This window comes from Salvelinus alpinus, chromosome 16, assembly GCF_045679555.1.
Source record: "Salvelinus alpinus chromosome 16, SLU_Salpinus.1, whole genome shotgun sequence".
Lineage (NCBI taxonomy): Eukaryota > Metazoa > Chordata > Actinopteri > Salmoniformes > Salmonidae > Salvelinus > Salvelinus alpinus.
Window position 1 is genome coordinate 28,440,120 of NC_092101.1, and position 19,219 is coordinate 28,459,338.

At 45.1% G+C, this 19,219-nt stretch overlaps 1 protein-coding gene across 2 annotated transcripts in view; it reads left to right on the forward strand.

Annotated features, from left to right (window-relative positions):
- Positions 1 to 15,628: 15,628 nt before the first annotated feature.
- LOC139541287 (E3 ubiquitin-protein ligase SH3RF1-like) overlaps positions 15,629 to 19,219 on the forward strand; it is a 76,930-nt gene continuing 73,339 nt past the window's right edge. For both annotated transcript variants that reach the window (XM_071345760.1, XM_071345761.1), the window contains exons 1-2: positions 15,629 to 15,928; positions 17,048 to 17,565. In XM_071345760.1, coding sequence (XP_071201861.1) covers positions 17,191 to 17,565 — 375 coding nt within the window. In that variant the 5' untranslated portion in view covers positions 15,629 to 15,928; positions 17,048 to 17,190. The remainder of the gene's footprint in view (positions 15,929 to 17,047; positions 17,566 to 19,219) is intronic.

The window sequence follows — 19,219 nt, forward strand, 5'->3', positions numbered from 1 at the left end:
TCGAATAACAAATATTCTCAGACCACAGGGACCACTATAGTCCCTGTGCCCAAGAAAGTGAAGGTATCCTGCCTAAATGACTACCGCCCGCAGCACTCACGTTGGTAGCAATGAAGTGCTTTGAAAGGCTGGTCATTGCTCACATCAATACCATCATTCCAGAAACCCTAGACCAGCTCCAATATGCATACCGCCTCAACAGATCCACAGATGATGCAATCTCAATCGCACTCCACACTGCCCTTTCGCAACCTGGACAAAAGGAACACCCATGTGAGAATGCTGTTCATTAACTACAGCTCAGCGTTCAACACCATAGTGCCCACAAAGCTCATCACTAAGCTAAGGAGCCTGGGACTAAACACCTCCCTCTGCAACTGGATCCTGGACTTCCTGACGGGCCGCCCCCCAGGTGGTAAGGGTAGGCAACAACACATCTGCCAAAGAAGATCCTCAACACGGGGGCCCCTCTGGTGCGTGCTTAGTCCCCTCCTGTACTCCCTGTTCACTTACGACTGCGTGGCCAAGCACGACTCCAACACCATTAAGTTTGCTGATGACACAACGCCTGATCACGACAACGATGAGACAGCCTATATGGAGGTCAGAGATGTGGCATTGTGGTGCCAGGACAACAACCTCTCCCTCAACATGAGCAAGACAAAGGAGATGATCGAGGACTACAGTAATGACCCAAATTCACATCGACGGGGCTGTAGTGGAGCGCGTCGAGAGTTTAAAGTGTCCACATCACCAGCAAACTATCATGGTCCAAACACCAAGAAAGTGAAGAGGGCACGAAAATGCCTTTTCCCCCCCAGGAGACTGAAAAGAGTTGGCATGGGTCCCCAGATCCTGAAAAAGTTTTACAGCTGCACCATCCTGACCGGTTGCATCACCACCTGGTATGGCAACTGCTCGGCCTCCAACAGTAAGGCGCCACAGAGGGTAGTGCGTACCGCCCAAGCTACCTGACATCCAGGTCCTATATACTAGGCGGTGTTAGAGGAAGGTCAAAAGAAATTCTAAGTCTCCAGTCACCCAAGTCATAGACTGTTCTCTCTGCAACAGCACGGCACACGGTACCGGAGAAGCAAGTCTAAGTCCAAAAGGCTCCTTAACAGCTTCTACCACCAAGCCATAAGACTGCTAAACAATTAATCAAATGACCACCCGGACAATTTTTTTTTTAACACTGCTGCTTCACGCTGTTTATTATCTATGTATAGTCACTTCATCTCTACCTACATGTACAAGTTACCTTGACTAACCTTTACCCCCGCACATTGACTCGGTACCAGTCGCCCCTGTATATAGCCTCATTGTTATTTTATTGGATTTTTTTAAAACTTTTGTTTATTTAGTAAATATTTTCTTAACTTTATTTTCTTAAAACTGCATTGTTGGTTTAGGGCTTGTAAGGATTATTTTGTCTTTTATTAGGATCCCCATTATCTAACGCCGTAACACTATCTAATCTTCCTGGGGTCCAACACCAATTAACAAGACATTACAAACAACCACAAATCAAGACTTCACAAACATTCAACAAGTAGACAATACAGACAATTAAAATACCTGACAGGAAACACATTTAACATTCAGTTGATGCTTTCTATTTCCTGTCCAGTCATATAGTCTATCGCATTAGATGTTCTTTTATTATATCTTTCTTTCCTGCAGATGACCATATAACTGGACAGTACTCTAAGTGTGATAGGACCAGGGATTGAATCACCTGATTCAGTGTGCTAGATGTTACATAATCTCAACATTTTCTTGTAACAGCATCTTAATAACAATATTATCTTTGTGTTCTGACCATGATAAAGCTGCGTCCAACATGACACCTAGTAGTTTTTTTTTGTTTTTTTTTACTTGCTCTACATGCGTTCTCTTCATCGACAAATTCAATTGGGGATCATCAGCAAGCATATATCTTGAACCAAATACAATACATTTCGTTTTAGAAATGTTCAACACCAATTTGTTCATATCAACCCACTCAGACACCATTCTTAGTTCACTGCTTAGTACATCTGTTAGCTCATTACATTCTGATGCTGAGCTATACATTGTGGACTCATCAGCATACATGACCACTCTTGCTTTGTTCATTACTGAAGATAATCATTAGTAAAGATAGAGTAGAGAAGTGGGCCTAGGCAACTTCCTTGAGGCACACCACAGTGTATATCTTCACTGTTTGAAAATCTAACATTAAACAACTATTTTTGCCTCCTGGATAGATCGCTTTCCATCCAGGATAGAGCTGCAGACTTAAAACCATAACATTTGAGTTTACCTAGTAACATTTTGTAACGGATCTCCTCTTCGTCTGAGGAGGAGTAGGAAGGATCGGACCAATGTGCAGCGTGGTAAGTGTTCGTCATTTTATTAAAATGCACTGAACACTAAACCACAAAATAAACAAACAAAGACAGAAAAGAACAACTAATACAAAGACAGAAAACAACTACCCACAAATCATAGTGTCACGTTCCTGACCTGTTTTCTGTTGTTTTGTATGTGTGTGATGGTCAGGGCGTGAGTTTTGGGTGGGCATTCTATGTTGTGTGTTTCTATGTTGGTTTAGGGTTGCCTGGTATGGCTCTTAATTAGAGGCAGGTGTTTTGCGTTCCTCTAATTAAGAGTCATATTTAGGTAGGTTGTTTCACTGTGTTCGGTGTGGGTGGTTGTTACCTGTCTCTGTGTTTGTGTTCTGCACCAGATAGGTCTGTATCGGTTTTGCACGTTTGTTATTTTGTAAGTTGTTTGTAGTGTTCACTTGTTCTTATAAATTAAACATGTTGAGCACTGGCTACGCTGCATTTTGGTCCTCTCCTTCACCCCAGGAAGAAAACCTTTACAGAACCACCCACCAAACCAGGACCAAGCAGCGTAGCAACGGGGAGCAGCAGCGGCCCAGTACACAGGACTACTGGACACAGGAGGAATGGTCTTGGGAGATCATGGACGGAAAAGGACCCTGGGGAAGGGTTGGAGAGAATCGCCGCTCTCGGGAGGTGAAGGAGGCAGCCACAGCCCAGGAGCGGTGGATTGAGGAGGCAGCACGTAAGAGAGGCTGGAAGCCCGAGAGGCTCACCCAAAAATTTCGTGGGGGGGGGGCTAAAGGGGAGTGTGGCGAAGCCGGGTTGGATACCTGAGCCAACTCCCCGGGCTTGCCGTGGAGTGAGAGAGCGTCGTACTGGTCAGACACCGTGTTATGCGGTAAAGCGCACGGTGTCCCCAGCACGCGTGCTTAGCCCAGTGCGGGCTATTCCACCTTGCCGCACTGGGAGGGCTAGGTTGGGCATCGAGCCGAGTGCCATGAAGCCGGCCCAACGTATCTGGTCTCCAGTACGTCTCCTCGGGCCGGCGTACATGGCACCAGCCTTACAGGTGGTGTCCCCGGTTCGCCTGCATAGCCCAGTGCGGGCTATTCCACCTCGCCGCACTGGCAGGGCTACGGGGACCATTCAACCTGGTAAGGTTGGGGAGGCTCGGTGCTCAAGAGCACGTGTCCTCCTTCACGGTCCGGTATATCCGGCGCCACCTTCCCACCCCAGCTCAGTACCACCAGTGCCTACACCACGCACCAGGCTTCCAGTGCATCTCCAGAGCCCTGTTCCTCCTCCACGCACTCTCCCTATGGTGCGTGTCTCCAGCCCAGTGCCTCCAGTTCCGGCACCACGCACCAAGCCTCCTGTGCGTCTCCAGAGCCCTGTACGCACTGTTCCTTCTCCCCGCACTCGCCCTGAGGTGCGTGCCCTCAGCCCGGTACCTCCAGTTCCGGTACCACGCACCAGGCCTAGAGTGCGCCACGAGAGTCCAGTGTGCCCTGTTGTTCCCCGCACTAGCCTGAAGGTGCGTGTCCTTAGCCCGGTACCTCCAGTTCCGGTACCACGCACCAGGCCTACAGTGCGTCTCAGCCGGCCAGAGTCTGCCGTCTGCCCAGCGGCGCCTGAACTGCCCGTCTGCCCAGCGGCGCCTGAACTGCCCGTCTGCCCAGCGGCGCCTGAACTGCCCGTCTGCCCAGCGGCGCCTGAACTGCCCGTCTGCCCAGCGGCGTCTGAACTGCCCGTCTGCCCTACGCCGTCTGAACTGTCCGTCTGCCATGAGCCTGCAAAGCCGCCCGTCTGCCATGAGCCTGCAAAGCCGCCCGTCTGCCATGAGCCGCCAGAGCCGTCCGCCAGACAGGAGCCGCTAGAGCCGTCCGCCAGACAGGAGCCGCTAGAGCCGTCCGCCAGACAGGAGCCGCTAGAGCCGTCCGCCAGACAGGAGCCGCTAGAGCCGTCCGCCAGACAGGAGCCGCTAGAGCCGTCCGCCAGACCGGATCAGCCAGAGCCGTCCGCCAGACCGGATCAGCCAGAGCCTTCCGCCAGACCGGATCAGCCAGAGCCTTCCGCCAGACCGGATCAGCCAGAGCCTTCCGCCAGACCGGATCAGCCAGAGCCTTCCGCCAGACCGGATCAGCCAGAGCCTTCCGCCAGACCGGATCAGCCAGAGCCTTCCGCCAGACCGGATCAGCCAGAGCCTTCCGCCAGACCGGATCAGCCAGAGCCTTCCGCCAGACCGGATCAGCCAGAGCCTTCCGCCAGACCGGATCAGCCAGAGCCTTCCGCCAGACCGGATCAGCCAGAGCCTTCCGCCAGACCGGATCAGCCAGAGCCTTCCGCCAGACCGGATCAGCCAGAGCCTTCCGCCAGACCGGATCAGCCAGAGCCTTCCGCCAGACCGGATCAGCCAGAGCCTTCCGCCAGACCGGATCAGCCAGAGCCTTCCGCCAGACCGGATCAGCCAGAGCCTTCCGCCAGACCGGATCAGCCAGAGCCTTCCGCCAGACCGGATCAGCCAGAGCCTTCCGCCAGACCGGATCAGCCAGAGCCTTCCGCCAGACCGGATCAGCCAGAGCCTTCCGCCAGACCGGACCTGCCAGAGTCCCTCAGCCAGCCCGGACCTGCCAGAGTCCCTCAGCCAGCCCGGACCTGCCAGAGTCCCTCAGCCAGCCCGGACCTGCCAGAGTCCCTCAGCCAGCCCGGACCTGCCAGAGTCCCTCAGCCGGGACCTGCCAGAGTCCCTCAGCCGGGACCTGCCAGAGTCCCTCAGCCGGGACCTGCCAGAGTCCCTCAGCCCGGACCTGCCAGAGTCCCTCAGCCCGGACCTGCCAGAGTCCCTCAGCCCGGACCTGCCAGAGTCCCTCAGCCCGGACCTGCCAGAGTCCCTCAGCCCGGACCTGCCAGAGTCCCTCAGCCCGGACCTGCCAGAGTCCCTCAGCCAGGACCTGCCGCCCCTTATCCCGGTGCTGCCCCTTATCCCGGTGCTGCCCCTTCATTTAGGTGGTTTTAGTTGGAGGGTGGTCATTGGGAGGGGGATACAGAAGCGGGGAGTGACTATGGTGGTGTGGGGACAGCGTCCGGAGCCTGAGCCACCACCGTGGTCAGATGCCCACCCAGACCCTCCCCTGGACTTTGTGCTGGTGCGCCCGGCGTTCGCACCTTGAGGGGGGGGGTTCTGTCACGTTCCTGACCTGTTTTCTGTTGTTTTGTATGTGTGTGATGGTCAGGGCGTGAGTTTTGGGTGGGCATTCTATGTTGTGTGTTTCTATGTTGGTTTAGGGTTGCCTGGTATGGCTCTTAATTAGAGGCAGGTGTTTTGCGTTCCTCTAATTAAGAGTCATATTTAGGTAGGTTGTTTCACTGTGTTCGTTGTGGGTGGTTGTTACCTGTCGCTGTGTCTGTGTATTTTGCACCACACGGTACTGTCTCGTCTCGTTCGTTCGGTCGTTCCTGTTTATGTGTTCCTCGTTTCATGTAAGTTCATAGTTTAGGTCTGTCTAGTTCGTTTTGTTATTTTGTTAATCATTCAAGTGTATTTCGTTTCGTGTTTTTCCGTCTTGTCAAATAAACATTATGTATTCATCACCCGCTGCGCCTTGGTCTACTCACTCACCGAGGGACGGCCGTTACACATAGTAGGAAAACAGGCTACCTAAGTATGGCTCCCAATCAGAGACAACGATAGACAGCTGCCTCTGATTGGGAACCACACCAGGCCAAACACAACAACATAGAAAAAGAACATAGACTGCCCACCCCAACTCACACCCTGACCAAACTAAAATAGAGACATAAAAAAGGAACTAAGGTCAGGACGTGACACAGTTCATGATCAAAAGCAGCACTGAAATCTAGCAACACTGCACCAACTAAGTTCCAACTATTAACCAATCATCTGTCATTTGTGCTAAGGCCGTACTCGTAGAATGCCCTTTGTATGCATGCTAGAAATCCGTTTTCAGACCATTACATGAGAAATAATCCTTGATCTGTACAGATACAATTTTTTCCAATAATTGACTTAACACAGGCAGCTAGCAAGACGACTATTAGGACCAGTGAATGCAGATGTTTTATCCTTGGGTAGTGGAATAACCTTTGACTCTTTCCAGACTTCTGGGCACACCTCATACATCAAGCACTTATTAAAAATATGAGCGATTGGGGTAGATATTTAGTTAGCTGTAACTCTAAGCAATTTGGCGTCAAGATTATCTGTACCAGGTGACTTGTCATCCGAAAGAGACAACAGTGTCCTTTCTACCTTTCTACCTCTACCCTTTCTCCTTGATGAAATTCAAACATGCATTGCCTCTCCTTCATGATACAATCTTTTATAAGGTTATATGACATGGAGCCATCAGTTGGAATCATAGCATTCCTCAATTTGTCAACTTTGACTGGAAAATATTCATTAAAGTAGTTTGCGATGTCATGTGGTTTTGTAATAAATATACCCTCTGATTCAGCAAAAGAGGCAGACGTTCGAATTCCTACCCATAATAGTGTTCAACGTTCTCCACACTTTTTTCCCATCACCCTTTACTTCATCAATTTTGTGCTGATATAATCCCTTCTTCTTTCCCTTGTTTAGCTTGGTCACAAGATTTCTTAATTTACAAAAACTTTGCTTACCAAACAGAGTGCCAGATTTATCTGCTACTTTTTTGGCATCATAACGTTGAATCATTACATTTCTCAGCTCATCATCAATCCATGGGGCACCGTTTGACCTCACAGTGCATTTCCTTAAAGGGGTATGCTTATCAGCTATACTCATAAATTATTTCAAAAAGAAACTTATTGCCATTTCAGGATCGTCCTTACTACACACCTCTAACCATTGCACATTCTTAATCTCATCCACAAATGAGTCCTGATTGAACCCTCTGTAGGACCTTGGGTAGATTACCTTCGGGCCAGCCTTTGATATTTTAGTTTTCCTAGTGAGTGCAACCAAGTTATGATCACTGCAACCTAGTGCCACTGATTCAGCTTTAGAACAATGTTCTAACTCCTTGGGAGGGAGGGTGAACAAATCAGTTTGTCATACCTTAGATATGCTATGTCACCTCGTTTTCTTGCAGCCTTCATAGCTGGTATTAGTTCCTTTCTTCTTTGACGGACTGCATCTGAGGAATCCTCATTGATGAAGACGAAGGACCCTTTAAGGCGTTTGGCTGGTTCAAGAACTGCAAGCTTATCCTTGAACCTGAGAAATTTCACTACAATTGGCCTGGGTCTGGTTCCATTGGCACCACCATTGGCACCACCACGCCCCCTGGTTTCCCAGACCGGAGAGCACATTCCAGCTCAACCTGTTGATCCAATTGTAGCTCCTCAGAAAACAGCTTTCGAACTTTGTCCTCTGATTCAACCCATGTCTCACTTTGGCTCTCCTGGATACCATCTATTACAAGATTATTTCTCCTCGATTATCCATCCAGGTAATCAGCCTTCACAGACATGTTCTGGAGGCCCTCCCTGTCACGCCCTGACCGTAGAGAGCTTTTTATGTCTCTATTTTGGTTTGGTCAGGGTGTGATTTGGGTGGGCATTCTATGTTCCTTTTTCTATGATTTGTATTTCTGTGTGTTTGGCCGGGTGTGGTTTTCAATCAGAGGCAGCTGTCTATCGTTGTCTCTGATTGAGAACCATACTTAGGTTGCCTTTTCCCACCTGTATTTGTGGGTAGTTGTCTATGTGTAGTTGCATGTCAGCACTCGGTTTAAATAGCGGCACGTTCGGTTTGTTTAGTCGTTTATTAAAGAAGTATGTATTCAAATCACGCTGCGCCTTGGTCTCATCGTTATGACGAACGTGACACTCCCTGACTGTGGAGATTTCATTCTGCGTGGAGGAACAGTTTCTGGGAAGTGTATCCTGTGTGGTCTTCAATACATCCACATCCAGTAATTGTAATTACTTCGCCACTATGGCCTATTTATTGCCTTACCACCTCACGCCATTTGCACACACTGTGTGTATATATATACTTTTTTTATATTGTGTTATTGACTGTACGTTTGTTTACTCTGTGTTGTTTGTGTCGCACTGCTTTGCTTTATCTTGGCCAGGTCGCAGTTGTTATTGAGAAATTGTTCTCAACTGGCCTACCTGGTTAAATAAAGGTGAAAAATAAAATAAAATCCTTCTGTGCGAACTGAAGGTTTGTTTTAATGTCTTGTACTTGTTTAATCAGGTCGTCCAGCCGTTTGTTGGTAGACTCCATGATCATTTGTATGAAGCTTTTAAAGTTATTTTCTTGCTGGTGTATCATTTCCTTGTAGAAAACTTTCTGCTTCTCCAAGGGTTCACGTACCTGCCCAGCAGAGATGTGATCCTCATCTTTTTTCAGAGGCATGATAGTGCTAATAGTAGGACGAGCCCACTATTCACTCCGTGAAATGAGAGACACCGGCAGTAGAAAACTCTTGAAATCGGTAGTCCTAAAACCGAGACAAATAGAAGTGCGGTCCTAGCCACAAGGGCTAACTGCTTAGCGTGCTTGGTATCCGGCAATAGTAGACTAGGTTGCCTAGTTTGATAGCTAACAGCTAGGCTAGCTGCCTAGCTGTAGTACCACCTTGTTTGAGCAAGGATCCCGGGACATATATCAGCGGTCCCAGCATTAACGCTAACTGCGTCCTGGGATCCAGATATGAATAGGAAAACTATTTTAAACTTTTATTAGCTAACTAGGTAGTTTGTATTCAGCGTATGTGACAAATAACATTTTATTTGAAATAACAATATGCGACAGTTATGTTTCACAGGGAAATTAAATTAGATGGTTGTGGGATGTGGTTAGTGTCTCGGAAAGACATGAAGTAAATGATGGAAATTAAGGAGACAATATACATTATGCTGCCTCAGTCACTCCCCATAGTTTATGTTTCTACGTGCTTTTGAGATGATACTAGCCCCTTTATAGTCCTTTAAAAATAAGGATGCCTCGTCTATTCTATACAGTGGATTTAAAGCCCTCTTCCTAGCTCATGTTCTACACCCTATAATGATGTGAGTTATCTGTGTATCACAGAGCTAGAATGTGCATGGTCTTCCCTCCCCGCTACTCCTCTAAAATTGCTTTATTCCAGTCCCAGTAGTGTGAAGTTGCTATAGATTAGTGTTTCAACCAGCACATTCAATATATATGCTGTTATGTTTATTTGTTTGTCATTCAATTTCTAATTTACGAATTTCATTTCAAGTCTGCTATCTGAATTGCATTAGGTGGTCGTTGTATCTTCCCAAGTGTATCACATTCCACAAGCTGAAGTGGCAAATAAATGTCTGTGCCTGTTAATTTGCCAAATATACCAACAAATTATTGGATAATTGCAGAAGGGTGGATTGCTGAAGGAGGTAATTTCAGGGTTTATTGTGGTGCATACATGATGGGAATATCAACGCTTATCATTCTGCAGTGTCTATTTGATAAGTGTGTGTGTCTGATTTTCTGAAAAGAATTCCATCCACATTCACACCCACCTTGATATCTCTTTATCTAAACAAATTTATAGTCAGCTTACAGACTGTTTTGTGTATGTCTAGGATTCTGCAATATTAATTTGTTCGTTTTATGTCTAGAATTGAATTCATATCTATTCTGTGCATGTCTGTCGTGTACAGCCTTCAAATGCAGAATTTGTATTGCTTGAAGTCCAGCCAACACCTGCTGTAATTTTACCCCCAGCTCTTATGGCAATAAACCTGTGAATTATTAATGTCTGATTTCACAGAATTACAGAAGTCAGAGGCATGAAAGAGGGGCTCTAAAGCCCTGATGATAACCGGACTGGAGTCCTGTCCCGGGCCTCAACAGCTCCACTAACTACACTACAATTTCTACTATTAGAGCAAACTCGATCTCCATATTAGAGGGAATTCTACTGTCTACAAATTCCACTATTACAGTGGTCAGTTATTTTGTTGGTACTACCACAACCCTAATTTCTTAGATTTATGAGAGCAAAAAGACATCAAATGGATATCATTAGTAGGTTTCTGTCCCATATTTTTCACACCCTGGCCTTAGTTATCTTTGTTTTCTTTATTATTTTAGTTAGGTCAGGGTGTGACATGGGGGATGTTTGTGTGTTTTTGTCTAGTCGAGGGTGTTTGTAGTGTCTAGGGGGTTTTGGTAGAGTTTATGGGGTTGTGTTCAGTGTAGGTGTCTAGGTATGTCTATGGTTGCCTGAGTGGTTCTCAATCAGAGACAGCTGTCTATCGTTGTCTCTGATTGGGAGCCATATTTAAGGCAGCCATAGGCATTAGACAGGTTGTGGGTAATTGTCTATGTTTGACGTTAGTAGCTTGTGTATGCACTTTCGTTTATAGCGTCACGGTCATTTTTTGTTGTTGTTTAGTTTGTATTAGTGTTCGTGTTTGTTTCTTCATTAAAAAGAGAAGATGTATCTATATCACGCTGCGCCTTGGTCCACTCTTTCACCTCAAGACGATCGTGACAATATTCTCCTATCCCATAATTGACAGTATCACTGGGGTGAAGTTAATTGATTTCTTGGTTGAATTACTTGGCTTTCAGAGGATAAGCTACTACACTGACACACATACAGTGCCGTGAAAAGTATTTGCCCCCTTTCTGATTTTCCCCCACTGGAATGCAGTGTTTGGTTTTTGCCAGACATAATGGGACCCATCTCGTTCACAAAGTTGACTCAAGCTTGCCAAAAAGCACCTGGATGGTCATCAAGACTCTTGGAAGAATGTCCTATGGACAGATGAGTCAAAAGTATAACTTTTTGCATGACATGGGTCCCATTATGCCTGGCGAAAACAAAACTCTGCATTCCACAGTAAGAACCTTATACCAACGGTCAAGTATGGTGGTGGGAGTGTGATGGTTTGGGGATGCTTTGCTGCGACTTGCCTTAATAGAAGTAACCATGACTTCTGCTCTGTATCAGAGAATTCTACAGGATAATGTCAGGCCATCCGTCTGTGAGCTGAAGCTGAAGCGCAGCTGGGTCATGCAGCAAGACAATGATCCAAAACACACATTCAAGTCTACATGAAAATTACTAAAAAGCAACAAATTTGATGTTTTGGAATGGCTTAGTCAAAGTCCAGACCTAATCTCAATTGAAATGTTGTGTGTGGCAGGACTTGAAACGAGCAGTTCATGCTTGAAAACCCACAAATGCCACTGAATTAAAGCAGTTTTGCATGGACTGATCAACAACTACAGGAAGTGTTTGGTTGGAGTCATTGCAGCTAAAGGTGGCACAACCAGTTATTAGGTGTAAGGGGGCAATTACTTTTTCACACAGGGGCATTGGGTGTTGCATGACTTAGTTTATGAAATAAATTAAATAAGTAGGTAACTTGTGTTATTTGTTCACTCAGGTTCCCTTTATCTAATATTAGGTTTTGGTTGAAGATTCAGTATCAAAAATATGCAAAGGAGAGAAAATTAGATAGGGGGCAAATACTTTTTCACAACACTGTACATGTTCACACACACATTCAGCATTCATTGACATTCAGCTCTGGTCCCAAATCTAATTGGAATGTTTTTGCCCCAGGATGTAGTATTAAGTTAGAATGTTTTATCAGGGGAATACACGTGGAGAACTCTTTAAAAGTGGCCTTTTCTCAAAAGATTAATATTGGATATTTTGAGTTAAACCCAACAGATGTTCAATTAATTTTTGTGCTACATTTTAATTAACCTTTGCTCTAGTTTCAATTAATCTATACAGACCTATGTGGCAATTATTTTATGAAGTCTTGTCAATCAGTTGCTGGGTGGCAGTATTAGTGCAATGTGCAATTGCAATTTCTCTAGGAAATTACCTCTGTGTTGTAGCTGAATAAATAAGTGCACTATTGAATTAAAGATAGAGTTTGATAAATGTTCTTCTCAGACAAAGAACATTTCCCCAAATGAATGACTCAGCTACTCATTCATTAAAAAAAATATTGTGTGTAGTTCTCTTGCAAAAGTTGATTATTTATGTCATAATGTGTAATGTGATTGCTACTCTGCCACAATGCTTTGAAATGTTTTTATTTTTCACCACTAATGATGAATAATACATTCCTTAATCACTATACGATATACATTTATATGTACATTTATACATTTATAAATGTTTTGTGTCCATATTTGTCTCCAGAACTAGTTTACCGTTTACTGTACATGAGGCTGATTGTTGAATGCTTTATCATGGCTGTCAGGTTTTCTCCCTCCAGGGGAAAATGGAGCATATGTCTTGTCCTGTCTCGCTTCTCTTTCCTCTCTCCTGCTTCTAGGCAATAACACAGCTGTCACCTCCATCGTGTGTGTGTAAGACCTTGCACATTAGAGTGTGTGTGTGAGGTGAGGGGGGATGTGTGTGTGTGTGTGTGTGTGTGTGTGTGTGTGTGTGTGTGTGTGTGTGTGTGTGTGTGTGTGTGTGTGTGTGTGTGTGTGTGTGTGTGTGTGTGTGTGTGTGTGTGTGTGTGTGTGTGTGTGTGATGTGTATCAGTCTTGTTTATTACCAATAACAGGGCTGTGGACTCGTTTCTTTCTGTCATCAGATTGGGTCATTCTGAGTGGCCATTACCTCTCAATGTCTGTGAATCACTCATGCTGCTTTCTACTGCTGCAAATATTACATCCCAGAGGCTCAGTCAGACGTCACACGGACTGGAAGGGTAAAATATGAGTGGAGGGCGGGACAGGGGGGATTATGCAGGAAAGGAGGGCAGGGGTTATAGTCCTAGGCTTTCACTCACCCAGGGGGTGGAGCACTGCCTCTGTCTCCACGGTGATGAAATATGACCTGAGAGCTCCTGCCAGCTCCTATGTGATCACTAGTGACAGAAGAGGGCCAACTCCATATAAATCTTTTGCTTTTATTGCTCTTTCTTTCCTTCTCCCTGTCTTCCCCCTCTCGTCCCTCTCTCAGTATGCAGTGTCCTCAAACAAAGTCAGATCAATATAAATCACACTTTTTATTGTTTTCTTCTGCCTCTCTCCCTTTCGCTGATGCTGCTCAGGTTATGTGACTAATGGGGGAAATGGCCAGCCCTGATAAATTCTAGTAATAAGAGCAACACCCTCTGAAAGGGTTCAATCTCTTTCTCTTTCTCTCTCACACACACACACACACACACACACACACACACACACACACACACACACACACACACACACACACACACACACACACACACACACACACACACACACACACACACACACACACACAAATACAAACACACTGTTTGCTAGAGACAAACACATGGAGAGATGCTGTTTACTACAGACAAATAGAGGTGTAAATGAAGTGTTGCTCTGATTCTCAGTGGAAGAGGAGTGGGGTCAGTGATGGGAAAGAGGTCTATCCCAGTGTCTGTGTCGCTCAGAATGCTTCGCATAATCTTCTCTATGGCAGCCTCCTGCACATCCTTATAATATCCACATGGGACATTTATATAAACATTACAGTGACGTACGGAGAACAGAAAAAGCAGTAATTGATCCCTTTATTACAGGCTAATAATAATAATAATGATAATTATAATACATGCCATTAGCAGAAGCTTTAAGCTTAGGGGTTGATTTGATTTAGCTGAACTTGGAATGGAGGGCAGGGTCGTGGTGATGGAATGGAGGACAGGGTCGTGGTGATGGAATGGAGGACAGGGTCGTGGTGATGGAATGGAGGACAAGGTCGTGGTGATGGAATGGAGGACAGGGTCGTGGTGATGGAATGGAGGACAGGGTCGTGGTGATGGAATGGAGGACAAGGTCGTGGTGATGGAATGGAGGACAGGGTCGTGGTGATGGAATGGAGGACAGGGTCGTGGTGATGGAATGGAGGACAGGGTCGTGGTGATAAAATGGAGGGCAGGGTCGTGGTGATGGAATGGAGGGCAGGGTCGTGGTGATGGAATGGAGGAAGATAAGGGGGTGAGTGATGGTAGATAAAGATAAAGAACCAAAATGCCATGATATCATTCTTGCGTCACACTTGCACTATGTGCACATACTTTCTGCAAGCTGACACAAATCTAACCTTTGAGCAGTCATGTGGAAAAAAATATTGAAGGTACATAAAACAAAATACAGTGGATTTAGTGGATGTTTTGAGAGCGAAGCAAAAATATACTGTTTTTGTGAGATGTTGGTCTTTTTTTGTTGTTCCTAAAATACATGATTCTCTTCCATGGTAAGGTTTCACTACTTCTACCGTAGGCTTCTAGGGCTTATTATTGCTGCGGGCGTTAATAACAACCTAACATTATTACAAGGAAGGGTTTGCGCTAGAGCAGTGGTTTCCGAAAATAGGGGTCTGCAGAAGTACTGCAAAAATATTCTGCGGCCAGATCTGAATTGTTTTTGTGTTATTATTTTTTATACATTTCAATTTTTATTTATTTTTTACATTTACAAAAAATATATAAATATTGTTAGCAACAACAGATTAGACAAATGTGGCAAAGGGGTCTGTGGATTGGAGGGTGCAATACAATACAATGTAATATTATTGATCTACAATATACCCTTAGATGTACAACAGGGCCTGGGAGGCTCACTGGGATCAACTAATTACTTCTTGTATTCCCTAAATATTTTGTTTTGAACATAATTTAAGCTCAGAGGGGTTGGGTTAAATGCGGAAGACACATTTCAGTTGAATGCATTCAGTTGTACAACTGACTAGGTTTCCCCTTTCCTTTTCAATCTGCAAAATTGTCTCTCTGCCCCATGGGAAATGTGTAGAGTTGCATAAAGCTTTAAAACTGCAAAAATGTCTCTCTGCCCCATGGCAAAATGTGTAGAGTTGCAAGGAATTAGCTTTAAAACTGCAACATTTTCTCTCCAATGCGAAGAGGGGGGCCTTTAAAATGTTCTTTCCCAGGGCCAGAGACCTGGTTAGTCCGGCCATCCAATGCAGAAGTCATAGTAAACTCCTTGTATGCTATTTTTATCGCACACTAAAGTTGGAGTTGTGTTCTGATTTTGAGGGGGTCCCTGATGAATTTGCTATTACAAAAGGCGTCCCCGAACTCAAAAAGTTTGGGAATGTCTGGGCTAGTGGTTTCAAATACAGTAGCCTACTACTTGACAGTAATCCAGATAAATTATCAACAACATTTATTTCGTTAAATTATTTTATGAATGTAAAAATACTAACCCAGGGAGTAGTAAAACATATTTTGAGTGTGCGTGAAATGTTTACACGTTGACTGTTGAGTTGACACCAACCTATGGTTGACACATATCATCACGCCCTCCCGCCTCGTTGAAGTATCTTGGGCGTGTTCCATAGAATCAATCTAGTTCATCATGGCGTTCTGATACCGCAGCTGGAGTTCGTTTCTCCGTCGGTCTTTCCCAAACCGTGAATTTACCAGTTTACATGGTCTCTCGGGCTATTTCGGAAAGTGCAGAATACAATAGCGTGTAAAGATTATTTTCTCTGTGAAGCAGAATAAACTGTGAAAACTATATTACACGCCAAATAGGCTCTTTCCAAAGTCGCTCATTCCTTGCTTGTTCGCTATCCAAGTCGGAGAGAGAAATTATTCGGAAAGGAAAGGAGGGGTGGAAGAGGAGGCCCGTCTTTGAGGTAGCTAAGATTTGTGTTTTCAAGGACGATTGTTTTCTAACATCAAACATATAATATACAAACTAATGGTATGTCATTCAATGGCATTTTAATTGTTGAGTCAGTTACATTTGCTTACACACTAATAACTAGTAACGTTACTCACAGCGAACTTTTGACACACTGTTCATCAACAAGCTAGCTAGTTAGCCAACAAGCTAATCTCGGTTATCAACATAATCATGCAGGACATAACTTTTTTCTTATGACCGACATTAGTTGTGGCTGTAATGTGTCTAATTGTTTTTCATACTGGGACATTGTAGCAAAGTTACGCAAGACCACTGGATGTTTTTCAGATTTGTAGAATGTTTTTTTTTGCGAAAGATTTACTATTCGGCATGTAGCCTCTTTCAGAGCTCTGCTCCCAAATCTTGCGTTCTACGAAGTGGTCGTATTGTTTAGCAATACTAGTTAGTTATATTTCTTCCAAATGTATCCAATTTACTACAGTCGGGGATTATGAGGATCAAAGCCCTTTCTTATGAAATTGTCACGGAGATCCTCTCCGTTCGTTCTGGACACAGTGAGAAATGCACACACTGGTTTTGAGTTTAACGCGGTTGTAGTGCATGTAATCCCACTGCTTGAATGTGTCAACATCTCTCGCCAGGGTTTCTATAATGCTCTTTAATCTAATAATAGGCTACATTTGTGATTTGAGTCCGTAGGGAATTGAATATATGAAATATTAATTTGGGATTATTTTGCGTCTGCAGTCAACAAATAGCAAATGCTCTATTTGCAAAAAGATTTGATCAGATGGGAAATGCTCTATTTGCAAAACGATTTGATCAGTTACGATTGACAGGTATAAATGGGACAATGAGAGAGAGCATATCGGTAATATTGTAGAATAGGACGTGCAGCCTGGCATGCTATGTTCCTTTTTACCTTTGGGTGTGACTGGCAGGATGACAGAGAACTTTGGAATGTAAGGGTCTTGAACTTTGTTACATTCCACATTTTATAGTAGCAGTAAATAGCGCAATAGCTTGTTTTATATGCAGGACTCAAACTATTGCCAATTAATATTTTTATATGTGGATGACAGCAAACTAATTTACCCCCATATTACAGCTGATGCAGGCGCTATGGCCATAGCTGCGGCATGGGAGTGACGTGACAGCACGGACACGGTTTCCTATACACAACCCCCACCAATACCACCACCATGCTCTTCCCACTGAAGTAGAAGCAAATCTCAGAGGTGGAGACAAAGAATGGACGAGTCGGTGCTGTTGGACTTGCTGGAGTGCCCAGTGTGTTTGGAGCGGCTGGATGCCACAGCCAAGGTCCTCCCTTGCCAGCATACCTTTTGCAGGCGCTGCCTCCAGGGCATTCTGGGCTCCCGGGGAGAGCTGCGCTGCCCAGAGTGCCGCACGCTGGTGGAGTGTGCTGTGGACGAGCTGCCCAGTAACATCCTCCTGGTGCGGCTGCTGGACGGCATCAAACAGAGGCCCCGCCGGGTGGGCCCCGTAGCTGGAGTCTGCGCCAATGGCACAGCTGGCGTCAGGGTGCAGGGCAACGGGCCCAGAGACCCAGGAGTTCCAGGAGCACAGCCCCAGAGAGCCCAGGCTAAGACCACCCCAGTGAGGGTAAGTAGTCTGCTTTCAGGGGGTCGTTAAATATGGATGAATGAGCACGTTTGTGGTTTCCCATGGTTCGAGCCAGTTCGGAAACAAAACAAAGCAAATCTGCAGGGATTAAATATACTGAACAAAAATATAAATGCAACAAGCTACAATTGCAAAGATTTTACTGAGTTCATATAAGGAAACCAGTCAATCAAATTCATTAGGCCTCAATGTATGGATTTCACATGACTGGGAATACAAATATGCATCTGTTGGTTACAGACAGATACCTTAAAAATGATCATCCTGAAACATGAGGTGATGGCGGCAGATGAATGGCACAACAATGGGCCTCAGGATCTCGTCACAGTATCTCAATGCATTCAAATTGCCATCGATAAAATGCAATTGTGTCTGCGTGACTGTAGCTTATGCCTGCCCAAAACCATAACCCCACCGCCACCATGGGGCACTCTTTTCACAATGTTGACATCAGAAAACTGCTCACCCATGCAATGCCATACATGTGGTCTGCAGTTGAGGCCAGTTGAACGTACTGCCAAATTCTCTAAAACGACGTTGGCAGCGGCTTATTGTAGAGAAATTAACATTAAATTCTCTGGCAACAGCTCCTGTGGACATTCCTGCAGCCAGCATGCCAATTGCATGCTCCCCCAATTTGAGACTTCTGTGGCATTGTGTTGTGAGACAAAACTGCACATTTTAGTGGCCTTTTATTGTCCCCAGCAAAAGGTGGATCTGTGTAATGATCATGCTGTTTAATCAGCTTCTTTACATGCTACACCTGTCAGGTGGATGGATTATCTTGGCAAAAGGGAAATGCTCACTAACAGGGATGTAAACAAATTTGTGCACAACGTTTTAGAGAAATAAGCTTTTTGTTCGTATGAAACATTTCTGCGATCATTTATTTCAGATCATGAAACATGGAACCAACACTTTACATGTTGCATTTATATTGTTGTTCAGTGTAGGAGCATGTTGTGTTACTGGCTCTAATCGTTGGCCCACATTAGCTATTATCATAGTTAGCTAGCCAGCTGTAGGACGGAACATTTTTACAGTGGCTAGTGATCCATTTCTAAAAGTGGCCAGTGATTCCTAATCTATGTCTATAGGCAGCTGCCCCTAATGTGCTAGTGATGGCTGTTTAGCAGTCGGATGGTCTTGAGATAGAAGCTGTTTTTCAGTCTCTCGGTCCTAACTTTGATACTTGAGGTGCAATTAGGGTTAAGTACCTTGCTCAGGGGCACATCGTCAGATTTCTCACTTTATCTGCTTGGGGATTTGTACCAGCAACCCTTCGGTTACTGACCAAACCGCTAGGCTACCTGCCGCTCAAGGCAGTGCTTGTTTAGATTTTTGCTCTCTCAATAGCATGTCGTCTGCTCGTTCTCACCCGCAAACAAAAACAAGCGTTCTTTTTAAATTGAATAATCTAGGAAAAATGTTAAGTACAATGCTTACTTGCATGGCATTCTCTCTTATTAAATAGCCTACCAGTGATACAACATACGATTAGATTGTCCGTTACATGCAATATTGTTTAGGTGTTATATGGGCTGGCGTCATTCAGTATTTAGGTCTTGACAACAAGTTGTTTGGTGTATTGTCACTCATTCAAGAACCTCAAGGAAGGAGCTGGGTAAATGGA